The sequence below is a fragment of the Capsicum annuum genome, unplaced genomic scaffold (assembly GCF_002878395.1).
Source record: "Capsicum annuum cultivar UCD-10X-F1 unplaced genomic scaffold, UCD10Xv1.1 ctg1000, whole genome shotgun sequence".
NCBI classification, from domain to species: domain Eukaryota; kingdom Viridiplantae; phylum Streptophyta; class Magnoliopsida; order Solanales; family Solanaceae; genus Capsicum; species Capsicum annuum.
In genome coordinates, this window is record NW_025814914.1 from 439,788 (window position 1) to 461,729 (window position 21,942).

At 31.9% G+C, this 21,942-nt stretch overlaps 2 protein-coding genes across 2 annotated transcripts; one reads left to right on the plus strand and one right to left on the minus strand.

Moving 5' to 3' along the window:
- Window positions 1-3,671: 3,671 nt before the first annotated feature.
- On the minus strand, window positions 3,672-17,842 carry LOC124890015. Its single transcript, XM_047401906.1, has 4 exons — window positions 17,702-17,842; window positions 12,781-12,955; window positions 4,259-4,821; window positions 3,672-4,173 (listed from the first exon to the last, which is right to left on the minus strand). The coding sequence occupies exons 3-4, from the start codon at window positions 4,804-4,806 to the stop codon at window positions 4,092-4,094; spliced, it is 630 nt and encodes a 209-aa protein (XP_047257862.1). The 5' UTR covers window positions 4,807-4,821; window positions 12,781-12,955; window positions 17,702-17,842; the 3' UTR covers window positions 3,672-4,091.
- Window positions 15,588-16,347, plus strand: LOC107872036. Its single transcript, XM_016718861.1, has 2 exons — window positions 15,588-15,935; window positions 16,147-16,347. Exons 1-2 carry the CDS (start codon window positions 15,588-15,590, stop codon window positions 16,345-16,347), a joined length of 549 nt encoding a protein of 182 aa, XP_016574347.1.
- Window positions 17,843-21,942: the final 4,100 nt, after the last annotated feature.

Sequence of the window (21,942 nt, forward strand, 5' to 3'; positions counted from 1 at the left end):
GTTAATTTTGTTGGTGTATTTGAAATTACTATTTCAGTGCTGTTACATCATTTCGGTGACTGGGTTGATGAAACCAATTATGTGGGATATAAGAGTGATGGAATTATGATCAGTGAACATGTAACTTAGAAAAAATTGATTGCAACAATTGCCAGAGAATTGGAAATAGACAAAACCAGGAAAAAAATTGAGGCTAGTTAGATTGTTGAAGGAAATGCTTGTCCGTTGTTAATTCATAACAAAATGAGTGTGGATCTGTATATCAAAATTAAGAAAACTGAGCGTGGTTTTGGAACCTATCCACTCATCATCACTACATTAGATATGTCTGGAAGTGAAATTTTGTTTGATGGAAACGTCGGAGCAGTAATGTGTTTGAAAAGTCCATCATAAAAAGTTGCGGAATTAATTAGTTACAAATATGATTCTTATGCTCCTTAGCCTTTGTTGGATAAGAAAGGGAACAAGATCATTACTTACTGCAAACATAGCGATGTTAAGGTTGGACAAATCTATAAGGATAAGGGTACTCTGATTTCTGTTATGACAAGGTTTACAATTAAGAATTCCTTTAATTTCTATGCTAAAAGATTGGACAAGAAAAGGTATGTTATGGTTTTTTATGTATCAATTGTGGTTAATAATCTGCACCTTAATTGAATTTTGTATCTAATTTTTGTCGATTATTGTTTAACATAAATTTTTGACAACAAATTAATAAAGTCGAGATACATTTTTTTATGCTAAAGATATATTTTTCTCATCTTGCATCTTGGTTTATATATTTATGTTTAATGATGTATCTCATTGTGTTTTAGTTTAATCTATATCAACATATGAAGCAAACATAATATTTTTATACTAGATACATGTTGTACAATTTTTTGTGGTTTATGTATCTATTAATCTGTTTTTGGCAGTAAGTGAAGGAAAAAAGTTTGAAGTTTTGTTTTAATTGATTCAGCTATGTCCTACGATGTTGTTAAGAGGATTGTGTTTGGATATATAAAGCATCATATCGGCGGGGGACTAAAATTTTAAAAGTTAGAACTTTCTCAAATATCCACACATGCTCGTTGAAAGATCGAGTTTTTACTCAACTTAAAGCTACAGTTGGGTTTGATAGTGGTTTTGCTTCTCCAAAACATGTCAATTACAAGAGAATACACACTCCGAATGATATAATTGAAGATATTAAAAATGCTTTTGGTGTAGACATTAACTCTTAGAAGGCTTGGAGGGCTAAAGAACGTGCGATTGAGATGATAAGTGAGAAACCCGCGGATGGTTAACGACAAATGGATAGATATGTATACATTTTAAATTATGTATATCCAGGTTCACATATTAGAATGCATAAAGCAGAGGATAATAAATTCATGTATTTTTTCATTGCATTGCAACCTTTGAAGATTGGATTCAAGTATTGCAGGCCTGTAGTTGTTGGTGGTGGTGCGCAATTGAGTGGAGCTTATAAAGGTACATTTGTTTCCGCAAGCACACTTGATGGAGAAGTTAATTCAATTTTACTTTTATGTATAGTTATTCTGTGATGTCATTCATTCAAATAATAATCTTTATTATTTGTTATGTTTTTTTTATTTGAGAAATTGTGTACTTGTATCAGCGTCGTGAGTTTTTTTATTATCAAAATTGTAGGATGCATTCTTCCGCTAGCGTATGGTGTGGTTGACATGAAAATGAAAATTCATGGACTTGGTTTTTTGAGAATTTTAGAATTGCTTTTGGAGAGCGCGACAGTATGTGTGTTGTGTCCTACCATCATGAAAGCATAATAAAGGCTGTCAGCATTGTATATTCGAATGTGCCGCACCTTGCCTGCATTTGGCACTTGTGGAAGAATGTTTACACAAACTTCAGGAAGAGTAAAGATAGACTTAGCGATATTTACTATGCTATGGCCAAGGCATACCGTAAAGATGATTTTGATTTTTTTTAATCAAGTTGGAAAGATTGATCAGAGGATAAAGTCTTATCTTGAGGATACAGGATTAGAAAAGTGGGCATGCATGCATACACCTGTTAACAGAGGTAGGATAATGACTTCAAATATAGCAGAGTGTATAAATGGTTGTATAAATGGTAAACTTAAGCTAGTACGTGAGTTACTGATAATTGAATTTCTAAAGAAGGCTAGAAAATTGTTTGGAAAGTGTAACTGCAAGAATAGAGAAAGAGCATCTTATACAAACATATCACTTGGTAGTAGATTCGAAGGAATTCTTTAGCTAAATACTTCAAAATGTTCAAGGTTTAAGGTTAGTTTAGATACTTATTTCTGTTTGACATATTATATAATATTTGATTAATGTTAGAAGAGGCTATTTGTTTTATAATCTTGTTTTGAAAAATGTTACAGTAAATGCATCAATTATTTTGTTTGAAGTGATACAAAAATATTATACAGAAGATCGATATGTATCTATGTGTTAACATACTATGATTAATATTATAGGTTAGTGCTTCATCAACATATGTGTATTCAGTTTACGATGACGGCAAGAAGTACATAGTAGTCTTGATAGGAGGACTTGCAGTTGTGGGAGATTCCAATTGGACGAGATAACTTGTGAACATGAAATTGCAGTTCTAAAAAGCAAGCGCGTAGTTGATATGAAGCTTTATTGCTCCGAATATTACTATCCTGAAACATTAAGAAAGACGCATCAAGAATCGAAGTTTCCAATGCCCGATAATAAGGACTGGATTGTGCCACAAGAAGTTATGGACGAAGTTGTGTTACCACCAAACTACAAACATCCACTTGGAAGGCCAAAGAAAAATAGGCACAAGAAATCAAGTGAAACAATCACATCCAGTAGGAATTATTGTGGGAGATGTGGTTATGAAGGTCACAACAGACATACTTGCAACTTTTTTCCAAAGGATGAGTGACCATGTAATTGTCTAATGAATAATGTTGAAATGTTTCTTTGCTTGTTGCTGGATTTTTTATTTGTTTGATTCAACATTTTAATTGATGTTACTACTGATTTTGTTAAAATTTTTTAGGATTAACAATTACCAAAATAAACAGCTTTTATGTTCCTTTGTTAATTTGTTATATATCTATTTTTTATGATGTATTTTGGAGTTACACATCAGATAGAAATTAAGATATATTGAACTGACAATGTTATTAAATTGTATATTAGTAATTCTGCCATATTAAGTGATTGAAAAGTTGCACATTCTTATAGGATGTATCTTCCATAAATTTATAGATACAAGTTTTAATAATTTGTATCAATTGTGAAATATAATTTTTTTGCATTATTAAGATGTAGTCATATAAGTTCTGCTTTAATTTGTTATGCAGGGTATAGTCAAACATGTATTCCGATAAACAAAAAATAGTTACAGATACATAAAAATTTAATAATTTGTTGGTTACTGTCATTATATAGTAAAATATGTTTCCTTATAATAGACACATACAATATGATAGATATATCTCATATAAAATAATAGATACGAGTTTAAATAATTTGTATCACTTGTAAACTCTAATATGTCAATAGTTTTAAGAGTTAGCTCTATTAAGTTCTGCTATAAATTGTTATGCACGTTAGAGACAACATGTATTAGAAGGAACAAAAAATGCTATATATATACAATAATGCAATATTGTGATGGTTAGTACCATTATATTGTAATAAATGTTTCTTTATTTTAGATACGTACAATTGTAAAATATTTTAAAATATGTATCTAATACAATGTCTGTAAAAAGTGTAAGAAAAACATATAAAAAAACATAAATATATATTTAAATGCTTTAGCATTGCGTTATAATGGATGACAAAATATAAGTATTTAATCATTAAAGAAAATAATATATGTTTATCTAAACATCACTTTCATCATCAAAGTTTCTAACATCATCAACGCTTTTAATATCCAATTAGATAACAAATAAACAACTACTGAATATTCAAAACACGGTATGTTTCTTTTTGTGCAAGCTTTCTCCTTGGCCTTGGTGGATCGTCATTCTCACTAAAATAGTCATGCTCTGCTTTTTCAGATCCATACTTGCACAAAAGACTAGCATATATCAGATGATGTTCTTAAGAATCAATACCCAAAGATGGAATGCCTAATCCCTTGCATAGATACTCAACATAGAAAACTACAAATACACCACAATCCCTGCATAACAATTACTAATTTAATTAAAAAGACCAATATACACGTATACGATAATGAAAACAACGAAAAGAAATGTAATACTTACAAACTTCCTAAATCTTTTTGTGCTATCTCGGATACGTATTCCACTTGAAATGGATCACGTTTGATCTTTCCTTTGTAGGATGCCAATGTAGTCCAGTTAGGTGGTACCTTTTGCTTAAAAAAATCACTATACTGAAGGTAAGTCAGAATCATTACAGCCAACTTCTCAATCACTCTTGTTTTTGTTCTTTTTCGTGAAGAGGTCATTGAATCGTACACATGAATGCATTGATCCTTTAAATCAATGACTGTCAATAGCCAGTGAAAGGCACTAACACAGTTAATGGGTATAAAGAACTCATTAACCAGATGACAAGGATGGCCTGCGCGTGGACTAAACCCCTTGATGGTGTTAATCAATGACATCTCCATATCAGCAACCTCATCAGTCTTTGCAGACGCATCTTGAGTTGCAAAATCCTTACCAACGTCAGCTTTATAGTAATTTACATATGCCTTATCGATGTACACTTTGAAAAAGCAATCTGCTATAGTGTATCTGTTGATTGGAAAATTCTTGTTCTTATACTTCTTCCACAAGTGGTACATGATGACATCCACATACTATTCAAAATACAATAAAATGGAATACATATTAGAGCAGGCAACTGTAATGATTAAAACTAAAAGAGATATAGATTAAATTCTTTATATATCTAAGGTAATTAGAGGGAAAATACAGGAAATTGAAATAGAAAAAAATGAACAAGATACATATTCATATAGAATGATACATGTTTTGTTGTTATGTATCTAATACAAAATACATTCAGGCAAAAACATACCAAAAATATCTTTACTGTCAGGACATCATCAAGATTTGACAAATACAAGTTAATATTGCATGATCTTTAGCTTACACAATTATTCTAACTTAGGTAGTCAATGTAACAACCTCATGTGATAGTCTATAACACATCATCGTAGATATCACAAATTCGAAATGCATATCATACAGTCTGAAATAAATATACTAATGGAAATGTACTTTCACGATGTCACAAAGTTTGAATTTGGATGTCCATTATGAAAATATCTCATCATTCCAGCACTTGTTTTGTTGGTACATTAGGTAGAGCCAGTTATTGGATTTTGGAAAAGCAACTACGAAATCTTGTTGACAAAATCTAAGATTTAGAATGAGCAAGTTTGTGTCTGGGGTGCCAGAAAGTATGGTTAAGAAGTGCAGAACAATGATGTTAATTAAGGATATGGACATATCCAGGCTCATGGTCCATGCTCAGCAGATAGAAGAAGCTAAGAATACGAAAAAATAGAAAGCGAGAGAGAATAAGAAAGATAGAACAGATAGTTTCAATTTCACTCAACCTAAGTTAAAGGGTGGTAATTGTTCTCAATTTCTCCCAAAATCTTTGGTTCCAACTTCGTCCTCCACTAGTGCTCCGGTACCTAAGTTCAGAAACGGTAACAAGGGTAGAGCTCCAGGCTCTAAATCTCAGGGTAGTGTCAGCAGTGCTCAAACAAATCCCCTATGATATAAATGCGACAGAAATCATCAGAGTATCTGCAGGGCTGGCAGTGATGTTTATTTTGGGTGTGGAAAGCCAGGCCATATAATCAGAGATTATCCTCAGCCAGGTTCTCAGGGTCAGTATAATTGTCCCCAGCTCAGTTCGGTCACCTAAATCACCAGGGTGCCGCTTCCAGTGCCACCAGTGGGCAACGCCCAAATAGGTTTTATGCACTTCAACCTAGACAAGATCAGGAAAATTCTCCTGATGTGGTTACTAGAACGTTACAGGTCTTCCATTTATATTTTTATTCCTTGCTAGATACAGGAGCTTCTTTGTCTTTCGCAACTTCTTATATAGACATTAACTTCGGAGTCAGTCTAGAAATCCTAGAAGAGCCTTTCTAAGTTTCTACACAAGTGGGTAAATCTATCATATCCTGATGGGTATACAAGAACTATCCGATTATGATATCTCAAAAAGTTATGTCATTCTCGACATAGATTGGCACTATTCATGCTATGCCTCAGTTCATTGTAGGAACAGAATTGTTCATTTTTAGTTTCCAAATGAATCAATCCTTGAATCAAGAGGTAGTACCCCAACGCTGAAGGGTCAGTTGATTTCATAACTTAGAGTGAGAAAAATGATATCCAAGGGATGCGTTTATCATCTTGTGTGAGTGAAAGAATCTAGTTTAGAGACTCCCAATCTTGATTTAGTTTTGGTAATGAATTCTCTGATGTGTTTCCTGAAGATCTTCTTGGAGTTCTCCCATAAGGTAAATCGACTTCAAAATAGACCTTCTTCCAGACACTCAGCCTATATCTATTCCACTATATAGAATGGCACCAGATAAACTTAGAGAGTTAAAAGAATAGTTAAAGAAACTATTAGATAAGGGGTTCATCAGACCTAACATTTCCCCATAGGGTGCACCAATCTTATTCGTGCATAAGAAAGACGATTCCCTCAGATTGTGTATAGACTACCATCAGTTGAACAAACTAATAGTCAAGAATAAATACCCAATTCCTAGAATCGATGACTTGTTTGACCAACTTTTGGGCGTCAGTTACTTTTCTAAGATAGACCTCAGATCAGGCTATCATCAGCTCAGGGTTGGAGAATGTGACATTCTGAAAGTAGCTTTCCGAACTCAGTATGGTCACTTCAAATTTCTAGTCATGTCTTTGGTCTTACTAATGCCCTATCAGATTTCATGGACTTAATGAATCGCGTGTTCAAGTAGTACTTGGACATGTTCGTTATAGTCTTCATCGATGACATACTTATCTATTCCCATAGTGAGAATGATCACGCAGATCATCTTAGAATCGTACTTCAGACTCTCAAAGCTCATCAGTTGTTCACCAAATTCAGTAAGTGTGAATTTTAGCTAAGGTCAATAGCATTCCTTGGTTATATTATTTTCAGTTATGGTGTTAGAGTTGATCCTCAAAAGACTGAAGTAGTGAGTAACTGGCCTAGACCTATTTCTCCATCAAATATCAGGAGTTTCTTAGGTTTAGATAGATATTACCATCGGTTCGTTGAAGGGGTTTCATCTATTGCATCCCCCATGTCCAGATTGACTCAGAATAAAGTCAAGTTCCGATGGTCAGATTCTTACAAGAAGAGTTTTCAGGAGTTAAAGACTCGACTCACCTTATGCCTAGTTTTAACTCTACCAGATGGTTTAGATGGGTTTGTTCTGTAGTATGATGCATCCAGAGTAGGTTTAGTTTATGTCCTCATGTAGAGAGGTAAGGTTATAGCCTACACTTCTAGATAGCTTAATCCCCATTAGAAGGATTACCCTACCCATGATCTTGAGTTAGCAGCTATAGTGTTTGCCTTAAATATTTGGAGTCACTATTTATATGGGGTGCATGTGGATGTGTTCACATATCACAAGAGCCTCCAGTATGTATTTTATCATAAAGATTTGAATCTACATCAGAAGAGGTGGTTAGAATTACTAAAAGATTATAACATGAGTATTTTGTATCACCCGGGCAAGGCCAATGTAGTGGCAGATGCTCTCAGTAGGTTGTCTATGGGTAGTATGGCTCATTTTGAGAATGGTAAGAAGAAGTTAGCTCGGGAAGTTCATCAGCTTTCCTGACTAGGTGTCCACTTAGTCGATTCAACATAAGGTACTGTATGGGTGCAGAATAGTTCAGAATTATCTCTGATTTTTGATGTAAAGGAAAAGCAGGATAGAAATCCCATCCTTATTAAGTTGAAAGAGTTAGTCAGAGGTTATAAAGTAGAGGTTTTCTCCCAAGAGGGAGATGGTGTGTTGCATTTCCAGGGTTGGCTATGCGTGCTAGGTGTAGATGACTTGAGGCAATGAATTCTTACAGAAATACACGATACGCATTACTCTATTCATCCAGGGGACACTAAGATGTATCGTAATTTATGGGAGGTCTATTGGTAGAGTAGGATGAAGAGAGATATTATGGAGTTTGTAGCTAAGTGCTCAACGTGTCAGCAGGTTAAGATTGAGCACCAGAAACCTAGTAGGTCCTTGTAGGAGTTCAATATTCCCATATGGAAATGGAAAGAAGTGAATATGGACTTTGTGATAGGATTGCCTTGTACTCATCATCAGCGTGATTCTATTTGGGTCATTGTAGACAGGATGACCAAATCAGCTCACTTCTTGCCAGTTCATACTTCCTATTTATTTGAGGACTACGCCAAACTCTATATCAGAGTGTTGTTCAAGTTACACAGAGTTCCAATTTCTATCATCTCATATAGAGGTACCTATTTTACCTCTCACTTCTGTAAAGCATTCTAAAAAGGTCTTGGTACCTAAGTTCACCTCAGTACAGCCTTCCACCCTCAGACAGATGGTCAAGCAGAAAGGACTATTCAGACTCTAAAAGATATTTTAAGTGCCTGTGTTGTTGATTTTAAAGGTAGTTTGGATGACCACTTTTCTTTTATCGAATTCATATATTATAACAGTTACTATTCCAGTATTCAGATGGCTCTGTTTAAGGCTTTTTATGATAGGATATGCAAAACTCTAATTGGTTGGTTGAGGCGGGTGAAGTCGTAGTAGTAGGGCCTGACTTAGTGTTTGATTCCTTATAGAAGGTTCAGTTGATCAGGGAAAGTCTTAGGGCTGCCCAGGGCCGATAAAAGTCATACGCAGATGTGGGGAGAAAAGATCTCAAGCTTGATATTAGTGATAATTATTCTTAAAAATTTCTCCCATGAAGGGGGTAAAGAGGTTCGGCAAGAAGGGAAAGCTCAGTCCTTGATATGTCAATCCTTACAGAATTCCTAGTCATTTCAGAAAGGTAGCTTACGAGCTTGAGTTGCCTTCATATCTAGCTTTTGTACATCCAGTGTTCCACGTCTCCTTGCTAAAGAAATGCATTGGTGACCCAGTAGTCATAGTTCCTTTATAGGGCGTAAATATTTAGAATAATCTCTCTTTTAAAGAGGTTCCAGTCTGGATCCTCGATCATTAGATTCGCAGACTGAGGAACAAAGAAGTTCCCTTGGTCAAAGTTCTTTGGTGGAATTAGTCCATTGAGAGAGCTACTTGGGAAGAAGAAGCAGATATGCGAACCCAGTATCCTCATCTCTTCTCTGCAAATTCAGATTCAACTTAAGGTAAGAGTCTTCCATAGATTTACTAAGTTCCATGTTTACTTACAGTTATAAACTTGGTATTCTTTACTGTTGCATATTCAGTCATGCATTCATTAATCAGTTTAGCCATGTACTCATGCATCAGATATGCAAATTCAGCATGAAAACTCAGCTTATCAGTAGTTTCAGTCATATATTCCATGAATTAGATATTCATGTTCTATGTAAAAACTTAGTCTATCAGTGTTTCTTAACTTAATCAGTCTCATTCGAGGATGAATGTTCCCAAGGGAGAGATATTGTAATACCTCGTATTTCCCTAGCTTAATTTAACTCTCAGTACATGAGTTATTCTATACAAATTTTTCAAAATACTCATTATTTTTTAGTTTAGAGCTTACCATTGCATGGGAAATTCAGTCAGCTTTCCAATGATATAAAATTCGCCCAAATTCGATACCCGGGTAAAGAGTTATAGCATATTTGGTAAAGCAGTGTGCCAACAGATACTTCACCGCATCGTGGAAGCCAGCCAAATGGCAGTTGTGAAATTCTAGTGTTGCTCCGCGATAATGGCGCGTAACGCCATAGACCCAGTTCACAATTGTCCTTTTTTCCAGTGAAGTTACGCGATTTCACTGCATCACGATGAGTCCCAAATTCGTATCTAGTATGACAATGTGATTCCACCACGTCGCGCCACTAGCCAATTTACCAGTTGTCAATTTCCAGTGACACGGCATGATAGCACCACATCGCGCCAAGGGCCCGGGTTGAAAAATTTTAACATAAATTAAAAGTTTCAACCAGGGTTAAACTAGTCTTTTCCCATGATTTTAAAACCCCCAGATATGGGATTTAATCCCTAAAAACATTTTAAAACCCATTATTTATTAACTTTTCCCACAAAATCAACAAGCTCTCGTTCAATTAGCAAACCCTAATCTTCAAGCAACCAAGAGCAAATCTCAAGAAACTCACCAAGAACTACAAGAACTTATCAATTCAGGTATGTTAGGTGTTCATCTATGGGTTCCTTACACCCATAGAGTCCAAGAATCCATTTTTATAACTACAAGATGATTGATTCATTATTTACATACTTGAAATTGGATTGTATTCATATTCATGATATTAATTGAGTTTCAATCCATGATTAATTATAGATTCCATGAAATTGAAATAGCATGTATGTTGAATTGCATAGTTCCCATGTTATAGTCCTTGAATTTGCAAGTTTCTGTGTTGTAGTTACAATGTTTACATACTTCCCATGATTATATGCATTAAGTTGTGCTCTCCATGTGGATAATAGAATGTCCATCTGAATTAAATAGTGTAATCATGACATGCTAGCATATGTACAAGTTTATGCTCTACAAGTGTTTGATAAAATGTCTCTATTAATGAATTATGAACAAGTGGACATTGCTATGCTTTTCAAGATTATGTTATGCTTGACTTTCATGCTATTGAGTCCTGGGAGTATTCAATACCTGAAAATCTAGTTGTTACCTAGAGCTACAATAGTTATAGAATAGTCCCAGTTATGACACGAAATAGTAGTACTAAGCCAGTTAACAGAACTCAGTGAACTCAGTCAGTTATAGAACTCAGTATTAGTCTACTTCAGCTCAGTATAATTAGTTCAGTATCTATTCAGTTAGGAGTAGGATTCAACATCGAGTGAATCCAAGGGTGGGGGCTCACCTGCCAGTAGAGGGTGTGATCCTTAGAAGCAGTCCTTATGTTCTAGAACTACGTATCCAGCGTAGGTTGAGACATCAACCTTCCAGTTGAGTGTTGATGAGGTATATCAACCTGCCAGCTGAGGGTTCCATTATTCTCATTATAGTTCCTGCTAGATGAGGGTAACTCAACAACTTATCTTTACCCATGGCACGGTACTGACACTTTTCCAACTGGGGTTACAAGTTGGACCCCAATCAATTCAGAAAGAGCCATGTCGGTTAGATGATTACCTCCCACAGTCTCAGTTCTAGTCTCAATATAGAACTCAGTTCAGTTCTATAGAATCAGGACAGTTAGATATAGTCAATCAGTGTCAGTAACTTAGTTATTAGTAATTTTAGATATCAGTTACTCACTTATCAAAACTTAGAACTCAGCTTCAATAAAAGTTCAGTTACAGTATACACGTATATGTAAAGTATTGCATACTCAGTATTTATAGCAGTTTCAGTTATCCATGTATCATTTAGTCAATTATTGTTCATGCATATAAATCCTTGAATTCAGCCTTACCTCATCTAGCATACCAGTACATTCCATGTACTGACGCATACTTTCTCTTTGCTCTATGATGTCTTATATCATAGGTTTGGATACTCAGATTCCCGACTACGCATATACAGATTCAGCCAGCAGTATCAGATTTAGTAGTGAGTCCTTACCTATTGAGGATATGTCTTTATTTCAGTAGCTTTAATATTTTAGTAGTCGGAGTTAGCTAGGGGATTGTCCCATCAACTCCACTTTTAGACAGTTCAGTTAGAGGCTTTTAATACTAGATTATCAGATATTATTCAGTTTTGCAAATTATTATTATATTGATATTCTTTATCAGTATTCAAATTTTGAACCTTATGGCATTTCAGCCTATTTTCCACATTATTACAGCATTATGATTCAGTACTCATAGCATATATCCGTCATGGGTTAGCTTGTGGTCCCTTGGGGTTATAAGCACTGTGTAGCATCCGAGGTATAGATTCGGGGTGTTACATGTTGAGATAACATCCAAAAATAGTCTTCTCAAACAAGTGTAAAACTTCTTGGCCGACAACTTCTTTAATTTCATCCTTAAATCTTAAATTGCATGAACTTACAAATCTAAGAGGATGAGTTGGAATTTCATAATAACGTAACTCAATTCCTAAAAACAAAAACAAATTACAATAAAGATAAAATTAGTTGAGATGCAACAAATCTACATTTAGACACTACAATATAGACAAAAATTCTAAGAACATCATAATTTAGATACAATTTAATACAAGATATATGTATGTAGTTATAAACTTTTATCTTTTGTAATACAACTTTCAATAACAATTATACAACACTAGATACATTTCAAGACATTAACAGTAAGTCATAGATACAAGTTAACACAACATGTATCTATGAAGTTATAACTTGTATCTCTTATAATAAGACTTTTAGTAAAATTTAAAAACAATAGATACATATCAAAGCATTAACAATAACTCACAGATACAAGTCAACATAACATGTGTCTATGTACTTATAAACCTGTATCTTTTGTTATATTAATTTCATTATAAAAAAATACAAGATACATATAAAATTGGCAATAAAGAATCAGATAAACAATGAATTTCTAAACGTATCATCCAAGTCAAAATATGTATCTCGGCCTAGTATTCAACAGATATAAAAATGCAATTACCTTAGAAAGCTCATCTCTGCAAATTGCTTTGACAATTCTTCTTCTCTTGGCGGGAGCTTTACTTGCAGAACTGTTGGATCCTCTTTTCTTAGAACCAGTTTCTTTTTTCTTGTCCTTCTTAGCATGTTTTTGCCGTAATTTCTTCACAGTTTGGGGATCGTTTCTATGTTTTAACCTATTTTCATCAAAACCAACAAAGTCATAGCCAATATTTCTAAGAACGAAGTTTACAAGTTGTTGAGATTCTTTGATACTTTCTAGCTGAGAAAACCCAAGACTAAACGAAGGTCCAGAATCTCTATTCATAATGGTAATTCAAAAAATAAAATCTAAAAAGGTATAATCAAAGAAATCACTCAACCAAAACACTCAAAATTTTAGACTACTTTACTTGCGCAAAATATTTTTTTTGAAAAAAAAAAAGTAAAAAGGGAATAGAAGAAATTGAAGCTAATTTTATGGGGGAAAATTACCTTACTTGAAATTTTTGAATTAGATGGAGAAATTAGATTAGAAACCACCCATGATTCAACGGTGTACAGAGAGGATAAATGGATTATTTTTTGGCACACAATCCACTTCTTAGTAGGAGGTTAAAACTTGTATCTCAACTTTACCAAAAAGTGGTAAATATTGGGATTTAAGTAATATTTTAGAAGTGGGGGGATTTTTAGTAGTTTAAAAACTTAAGTTGTTTATTCAAGTAATTTTCCATAAAAGTTACATATATAACGACATGTTTACCAGTATTTACAAAAAATCTCATCTTTTTTATAAATCTCATAAAATCCTAACTTTTGACCATTGAAGAAATAAGTTAATTAACTTAGATACATATTATGGATACATGTTTTAATCAAACTAACTAGCATGTTTTAAGGGATGTAACGAATAACCTAGCATTAAAAAAGAATTGTTTGGGTTGACGTAATTAACATAATCTCATCTGGTGTTTGGGTTGACGTAATCAACTCTGTGGGATATAAGAGCGATGGAATTATGATAAGTGAACATGTAACTTATGAAAAACTGATTGCAACAATTGTCGAAGAATTGGAAATAGATAAAACCAGGAAAAAAATTGAGACTCGTTACATTCTTGAAGGAAATGTTTGTCCATTGTTAATTCGTAACGAAATGTGTGTGAAGCTGTATATCAAAATTAAGAAAACTGAGCGTGGTTCTGGAATCTATCCACTCATCTTCACTACATTATATAAGTATACAAGTTAATTACTGTTGGATGGGAATGTGGGAGCAATAATGTGTTTGGAAAGTCCATCAGAAAAAGTTGTGAAATTAATTAGTTACAAACCTGATCATCTGCTCCTTTGCCTTTGTTGGATAGGAAGGGGAACAAGATCATGATTGACTGTAAACATAGTGATGTTAAGGTTGGACAAATCTATAAGGATAAGGGTACTCTAATTTCGGTTATGGCAAGATTTGCAATTGAGCATTTCTTCAATTTCTATGCTAAAAGATCAGACAAGAAAAGGTATGTTATGGTTCTTTATGTATCAGTTGTCGTTAATAATCTGCACCTTTATTTAATTTTGTATCTAAGATTTGTTGATTATTGTTTCACATAAATTTTTGACAGTAGACTAATAAAGCTAAGATATATTTTTGTATGCTAAAGATACATTTTGATCATCTTGCATCTCAGTTTATATATTTATGTTTAATTATGCATCTCGTTGTGTTTTAGTTTTATCTATATCAACATACGAAGCAAACATAATAGTTTTATATTAGATATATGTTGTACAATTTTTTGTGGTTTATGTATCTATTAATCTATTTTTTGGCAGTAAGTGAAGGAAAAATATTTGAAGTGTTTTTTTCATTGATTCAACTATGTCCTACGATTCCATTCGGAGGATTGTGTTTGGATATTTAAAGCATCATGTCAGCAGGGGACTGAACTTTTTAAAGTTAGAGCTTTCTAAAATGTCCACACATGTCCGTTAAAAGATCAAGTTTTTACTCAACTTTAAGCTATAGTTGGGTTTGTTAGTATTTTTACTGCTCTAAAACTTGTAAATTACAATAGAATACACACTTTGAATAATAATCGAAGATATTAAAAATGCTTTTGGTGTAGACATTAACTATCAGAAGACTTGGAGGGCTAAAGAACGTGTGATTGAGATGATAAGGGAGAAACATGTGGATGGTTATCGACAAATGGTTAGATATGCATACATGTTAAATTCTGTATATCCTGGTTCACATATTAGAATGCATAAAGCAGAGGATAATAAATTCATGTATTTTTTCATTGCGTTGCAACCTTTGAAGATTGGATTCGAGTATTACAGGACTGTAGTTGTTGTTGATGGTGCGCATTTGAGTAGAGCATATAAAGGTACATTTGTTTCCACAAGCATGCTTGATGGAGTAGGTAATTAAATTTTACTTTTACATATAGTTATTCTATGATGTTATTCAGATAATAATCTTTTTTATCTCTTATATTTTTTTTGTTTGATAAATTGTGTACTTGTATCAGTGTCGTGAGTTTTTTTATTATCAAAATTGTAGGACGCCTTCTTCCGATAGCGTATGGTGTGGTTGATAGTGAAAATGACAATTCATGGACTTGGTTTTTCAAAAATTTCAGAATTGCTTTTGGAGAGCGCAACTGTATGTGTGGTGTGTCCGATCGTCATGAAAGAATAATAAAGGTTGTCGACATTGTATATCTGAATGTGTCACATCTTGCCTACATTTGGCATTTGTGGAAGAATTTTTGCTCAAACTTTAGGAAGAGTAAAGATAGACTTAGCGATATTTACTAAGCTATGGACAAGGCATACCGTAAAGATGATTTTGATTTTTTTAATCAAGTTGGGAAGATTAATCAGAGGATAAAGTCTTATCTTGAGAATGCAGGATTTGAAATGTGGGCACACGTGTATGCACCTGTTAACAGAGGTAGGACGATGACTTCAAATATAGCAGAGTGTATAAATGGTAAACTGAAGTTAGCACGTGAGTTGCCGATAATCGAATTTCTAGAGCAGGCTAGAAAATTATTTGGAAAGTGGAACTGCAAGAATAGAGAAAGAGCATCTTATACAAACACGTCACTTGGTAGTAGATTCGAAGGAATTCTTCAGCTAAATACTTCAGAATCTTCAAGGCTTAAGGTTAGTTTAGATGTTTATTTTTGTTTGACATACTATATAATATTTGATTGATGGTAGAAGAGGCTATTTGTTTTATAATCTTGTTTTGAAAAATGTTACAGTAAATGCATCAATTATTTTGTTTGAAGTGATATAAAAATATTATACAAAAGATCGATATATATATATGTGTGTGTGTGTGTGTATTAACATATTACAATTAATATTGTAGGTTAGTGATTCATCAACATATGTGTATTCGGTTTACGATGACGGAAGTAAGTACATTGTATGTCTTGATAGAAGGACTTGCAGTTGTGGGAGATTCCAATTGGACGAGATAACTTGTGAACACGCGATTGCAGTTCTAAAAAGAAAGCGTGTAGTTGATATGAAGTCTTATTGCTCTGAGTTTTACTATCCTAAACATTAAGGAAGATGTATCAAGAATCGATATTTCCAATGCCCGATAAGGACTGGATTGTGCCACGAGAAGTTATGGACGAAGTTGTGTTACCACCAAAATATAAACATCCACCTGGAAGGCCTTTTCTCTTTGTATTTTTTCATATAGATCTTTTAGTATTTGTAATTCTTTTTCTAACTCAGTAATCCTATTATTTTTTATTTCTTCTATTTTTCGTATTTCATCCGTAGTTTGTTGTTTTATATTTTCTATTTCTTTTTTCCTGTCTATTTCTTCATTTTCTTTTGTTATTCTTACCATAGCTGTTAGTTTATCTTCTAATTTTAATTCTTCTTTTTCTAACATTAAATATAAATGTTCACCTATTTTCTTATATCTTCTTCCTAAATTAGAAAATACTATTCTTACTTTTAACCATACCAATTTTATTTTTATTTTTTTTGGGGGGTAGGGGGTGTACTTGGATTATATTTTTTCATAATATATAAATATAGATATAGACCAATATCTGTTAGATAAATACCAATTAACTTGGATACTGCTTCTATCATGTGTGTTGAAATGCTATGTCATAGCATTCTTTAGTTATTTGTTTTAACCTTATTAATTCTTCTATATTACTTTTAAGGTATACTATATGTTCCATATTTCTAGTTTTTATGTAGTCAAGCAGATCTTTTTCATAAGTATTTCTACCAATCTTATTTGCTCCATATCTCTCCTCCAATATTCTAAGTATTCATAATTTATCATTTTAGTCTGAGTAATACCAATCTGAATAATAATATCTACCATCAAAATCTACATTTTCTAACTCGTGTTCTATCCATTCAGTATTTAGTAACTCATCTTCAAAATCAAGTATCTTTTCCCATATGATTTTTCTTATATCTATTATTTCTATATCCTTAAGTATATACAAAATAAGTATCTTGACCCTATCTATCATTTCATCCGATAAGTAGTTAGTCATTTTATTTCATATGATGCTTATTTCAAAATATTCCCTTCAATCATATACATAAAAAAATATGATCATCTTAGATCACTATGTACTAGATTATCCTTAGATAATTATGCTCCTCTGTCACTATTAGCATGGAACGTTTGAATACTTCTTCCCTAAACATCGCCTCAACTCTGGTTACTACCCTATCACGGCTTCTCTGCCTTACTGGTTTCACCTTTAGGATGGCATAGTTCTGGGAATTTTTCTCTTTTTCTTCTTTGCTAATAAACTTCAAAACATATTATCCTTCAAATAATTCTACTATATAGTAACTAACATGAACTTATTTTATTATATCATGATTGTCAGAAATTTATGAATTTAGCTATTCATAATTATAAATGAAAATACCTATTTTTGTAGATTTGATGATTCTGGGCTTTGATTTTCCATAGCTGATTATAAAACTGAATATCTTTATTGAATATTTAAGAAAATTTTGGTTGTGTACAAGGAGGCTTGCTTTCCGTGTAGAAAGTCTTGCCTTAGATTGCCAACGGCTTTTCTATTTATAATCTACAAAATGAAAATCCTAAAACTATTCATATTCTACACTTGTCGAAAAAGTCAAAAACTAATAATGGCTATACAATAATTTACATCTTAAAAGTCAAAAAGTAAACCTAACTTTTCACTAAAATACAAAAATAATTTACATGTAGCTTTCTTCTTGTCTTCTCCTTTATCTTTTTATTGGACCGTCCTTCTTTATGTCGCTTTCTGCTTTATGTCAATTTCCTTATCTCATGTTGTCTATCTTCCAGCTGGATCCTTATCTTCTTGGTTGATTTTTCTTCGTTTATTGTATCTATTTTTATTTTGTACCTACCTTGATTAATTTTTATCCTTTATTCTAATTGGACTTCTGGGATAATATTATCTTCTCTATTACATCTCGAACATAAATGATCTGGATATTTATGACCTATTAATTTGTAATATCTTGTTAATAGCTCTTCTAAAATAAATTCCTTTTTAATTGATCTTGCAGTCGGTTGTCTTTCTGGATAGAGTAATGTCATTATCCATTTTTGGAATTCTTCCATATCTGACTGTCGTAGCTCTCTTGAATTTGAATAGATCATTTGCTAGTCTCGCGAATAGTAGCTCCATATAGGGTTTCTATTAAGATAATTATTTGCTAGCTCTTGAATAATCGTAAATATCCCAATAACTCATTTATTTGCGTAGAAATTTGGTATTTCTACCTTAGGTATTTCTGGTTGTTATCCAATATCTTCTGGTATAATCATATCTCTGGTTAATCTGATCTTTACAACCTGTATAACTAGTTTAATTTCATCATATAATATCTCTGCTGGTGCAGTATAAAACTTTATAAAAAATAGGTTTCCTTTGGTTATTTTTTTGTAAATGGTGAATGCTCTGTATATCTCTGGTATGGCTGTTAATTCGTTTCCATCTTGGGTATATACGGTATTTAGTAGTCCGTAACTAAAACAAGTTCTAACTAGGTTTGGATTGGTTTTTGGTATTGCAATTAAATTGTTGAATCCTTGTAATTTTTGGGTTATATAGTCTGTGTTTGGTTCTTGAATATTTATAGCTCTGGATTTAAGATTTAAATAAGTTCATATCTTGTGGATATTTTCTATATATGACCTGGTTATATGGTTATAGGACTTTTGTCTTGGTTAAGACTTTCTAGATATATGGTAGTTTGTGGGGGTACGAATAAAGGGTCTTTTTGTATTTTTGGTATAAATGGTTTATCAAATATTTTGTTTAGATTCAATCATTGTTTGCTAAATCCTTTTCTTGTACCTGCAGATGTAGATTGATAAAGGTTATGGGTTTTATGGAGTGTCCCAACATCTCCTTTTAGCTCTAGATTTTTGATGTCTTCTGATCGACATAGCTCTGCTTTTTCATAGTCATGCGGCTGACTTGTAGCTTTAGACTTCAGTTTACCTTCATTAGCCTTTAGCTTTTCTACCTCATTGCCTATAGTGTCCACTTTCATTGAAAGGGTAGTTAGGGTTTGAGTATTTCTTCTAGTGTATCATTTTCTATTATATCAATCTGTGTAGCTTTGTCTTGATATGTAATCTACAATAATATTCTTGTTAGTATTAATTATTTCAAATGTAAATGTAAAGTTCAATATATTTAATACCAATCTCCGTATTTCTTTTGTTGTAACTGAATTTTGTATTTTCTTAGTTAGCCACTATCGTACCTGTGTATTATTTGTTCATACAATAAATTTGTTATATACAATATATGGTTCAAATGCTAATAAACATTTATATAATGAACATAATTCTTTCCTATTTATTTCTCATTTTACTTCAATTTCATTAAATGTCCTGAATAATATCTACAATGATGTTCTATTTTTTCGTTTTCATACCTGTATTTGAGTACTCCACCATAGCTATACTCACTTGCATGTACTTCTACTATATATGTAAAATTCTTATTTTCATCTGAAAATGTAATTTAGGTAGTTTTTTACAAAGTATTTTTATTTTTTGTACTTTTTTTTATCTTCTTCACTATAGTTGTATTCTACATCCTTTTTTAATTTTTTTTTGTAATGGTTTTAAATTCTCTGCTAGTTTTGGTAAATATGCTCTTACCTGGTTTACTAATCCTAAAAATGATTGTAATTTCTTTTTTGTATCTAATTCTTCTTTTGAATTTATTATTTTTTGTACTATATTTTATTGCATCTTTACTCCGTTTTTATCTATTTGTATTCCTAAGAATTCTATCTGGTTTTTCATTATTTCTGCCTTTTTCTCACTTAGGCTTATTCCTGAATTTTTTATTATATTTGTAAATTGTTCTAATAACTTTAGGTGTTCATGTTTAGTTTTCGAATATAGTAATATATCGTCTATATATACTATACAGTTAGGTAGTTGTTTAAAATAATTATTCATAAAATGTTGATACTTACCTGGTGCATTTTTATATCCAAATAGTAACACATTCCATTCATAAAATCCTTACAACACTGTAAATGCAATTAGCTTTTTAGATTCTTCTAGTTTTAAATGGTAAAATCCTGATTTATAATCAAATTTACTAAAATAATTATATCCTTGTATTTGTTGTATTTTAGTATTTTGTTTGGTATTGGGTAATTATATGTTATAGTTTTTGCATTTAGATTCCTATAGTCAATAACCATTATACTTTTTTCTATTTTTTGTTCACTATATTTAGTTACTATAAATGCTGGGCTAGTGTATTTGCTATTACTTTTTTTCTATATATTGTTTTTCTAATAGTTCATTTATATGCATTTCAAATTCTTTTAGATCATCAAAATTATATGTTAGTGGTTTTTGGGTTATTGTACTATCCTTATTTATTAACTCAATTTTTATAGTAGCTTTATGTTTTTTCCATCCTTTTAGTGGATCTTCATTATACAGTTGCTTTAATATATTCTTAATTATTTCTACCTTATCTATTGAAAATATGGTCATTTCTTCCTTATTTATTGAGAATATGATTAATTCTATTGTGTCTTCAGTAGTTTTTATATTTTCTAATTTTTGTGTAATGTTTTCACTTTCTTTTATCCAATATGTTTTCTTTCTTATTTTATTAATAACTCTTTTTGCTCTTACCTTTTGTTAACATAGTGTTGTAAACCACCAGTGTGTTTTAGTTATTATGTGTGGATATAGTTTATCTAAGAATGACATTCCTAAAAGCATATCTTTTGATGTTAGTTTGTAATTATAAATTTCTTTTGTTTTTAATATTTTATCCCATATTTTTATTTTTACATTCCTAGCTTTATATGTAATTAGACTTCCTTCATTATTAAATCCTTTAACTACAATTGGTGTTTTTAGCTTATCCCATTTACTTTCTGGTAAACAAATATATCTACATAAATTGACTTCTGCTCCTGTATCTATCATTGGCGTATAATATCTATTATAATATCCTTCTACTATTATCTTCATGAGTACAAATATTTTCATATTAAAGCTCGTTTTATTAACAATTTTTCTTTATTATACGTTATGGTTAATTGGGTATGTTCTATATTGTATGGTTTTACTTGTTCCAACCATTTTATTCCTAATGTTATATCTGCTTTTTGTATTGCTTCTTTTACTTCAAATTCAATTTTTATCTTTCTGACTCCTATTATAATTTCTTTCTCAGTCATATTTTTAATAATTATTAGGTATCTTGGTAAGTTTGGAAATTTATCATTATTTGTTTTAATTTTTTCAGCTTTTACTAAGTATTTCATTATATAATTATCTTCCTGTCCTGTGTTTATTATTATTAAATATTCTTTTTCATCTATTGTTCCTATTATATAATATTGAGTTAGGTTAGGTTTTGGAGTTATCTCATATGCTATTATTTTTTATGGTTCTGCTTTTTCATAAGATATTCTTCTTGATGTTCCTATTCTTTCATTTACGATTTCTAAATCTTCTTCTATATCTATATTTTGGTAGCTATAATCATTATTATCTATTATTTTTACAAATTGCTCAAAAGAGCTTTCTATTTGTATTTTATTTATTTTATTTTTTCCAGTTATTTTTTGCTTTGTTGTTAATACATATAAATTTTTACATCTTGCTGTA

Excerpts from the sequence above, each read along its gene's own strand:
- LOC124890015 (XM_047401906.1), bottom strand. The coding sequence starts at position 4,806 with ATGTACCACTTGTGGAAGAAGTATAAGAACAAGAATTTTCCAATCAAC. Across the intron at positions 4,174-4,258 it reads CAAAAAGATTTAGGAAGTTT|GGATTGTGGTGTATTTGTAG; the intron begins GTAAGTATTACA and ends ATTGTTATGCAG.
- LOC107872036 (XM_016718861.1), top strand. The coding sequence starts at position 15,588 with ATGGACAAGGCATACCGTAAAGATGATTTTGATTTTTTTAATCAAGTT. Across the intron at positions 15,936-16,146 it reads CAGAATCTTCAAGGCTTAAG|GTTAGTGATTCATCAACATA; the intron begins GTTAGTTTAGAT and ends TTAATATTGTAG.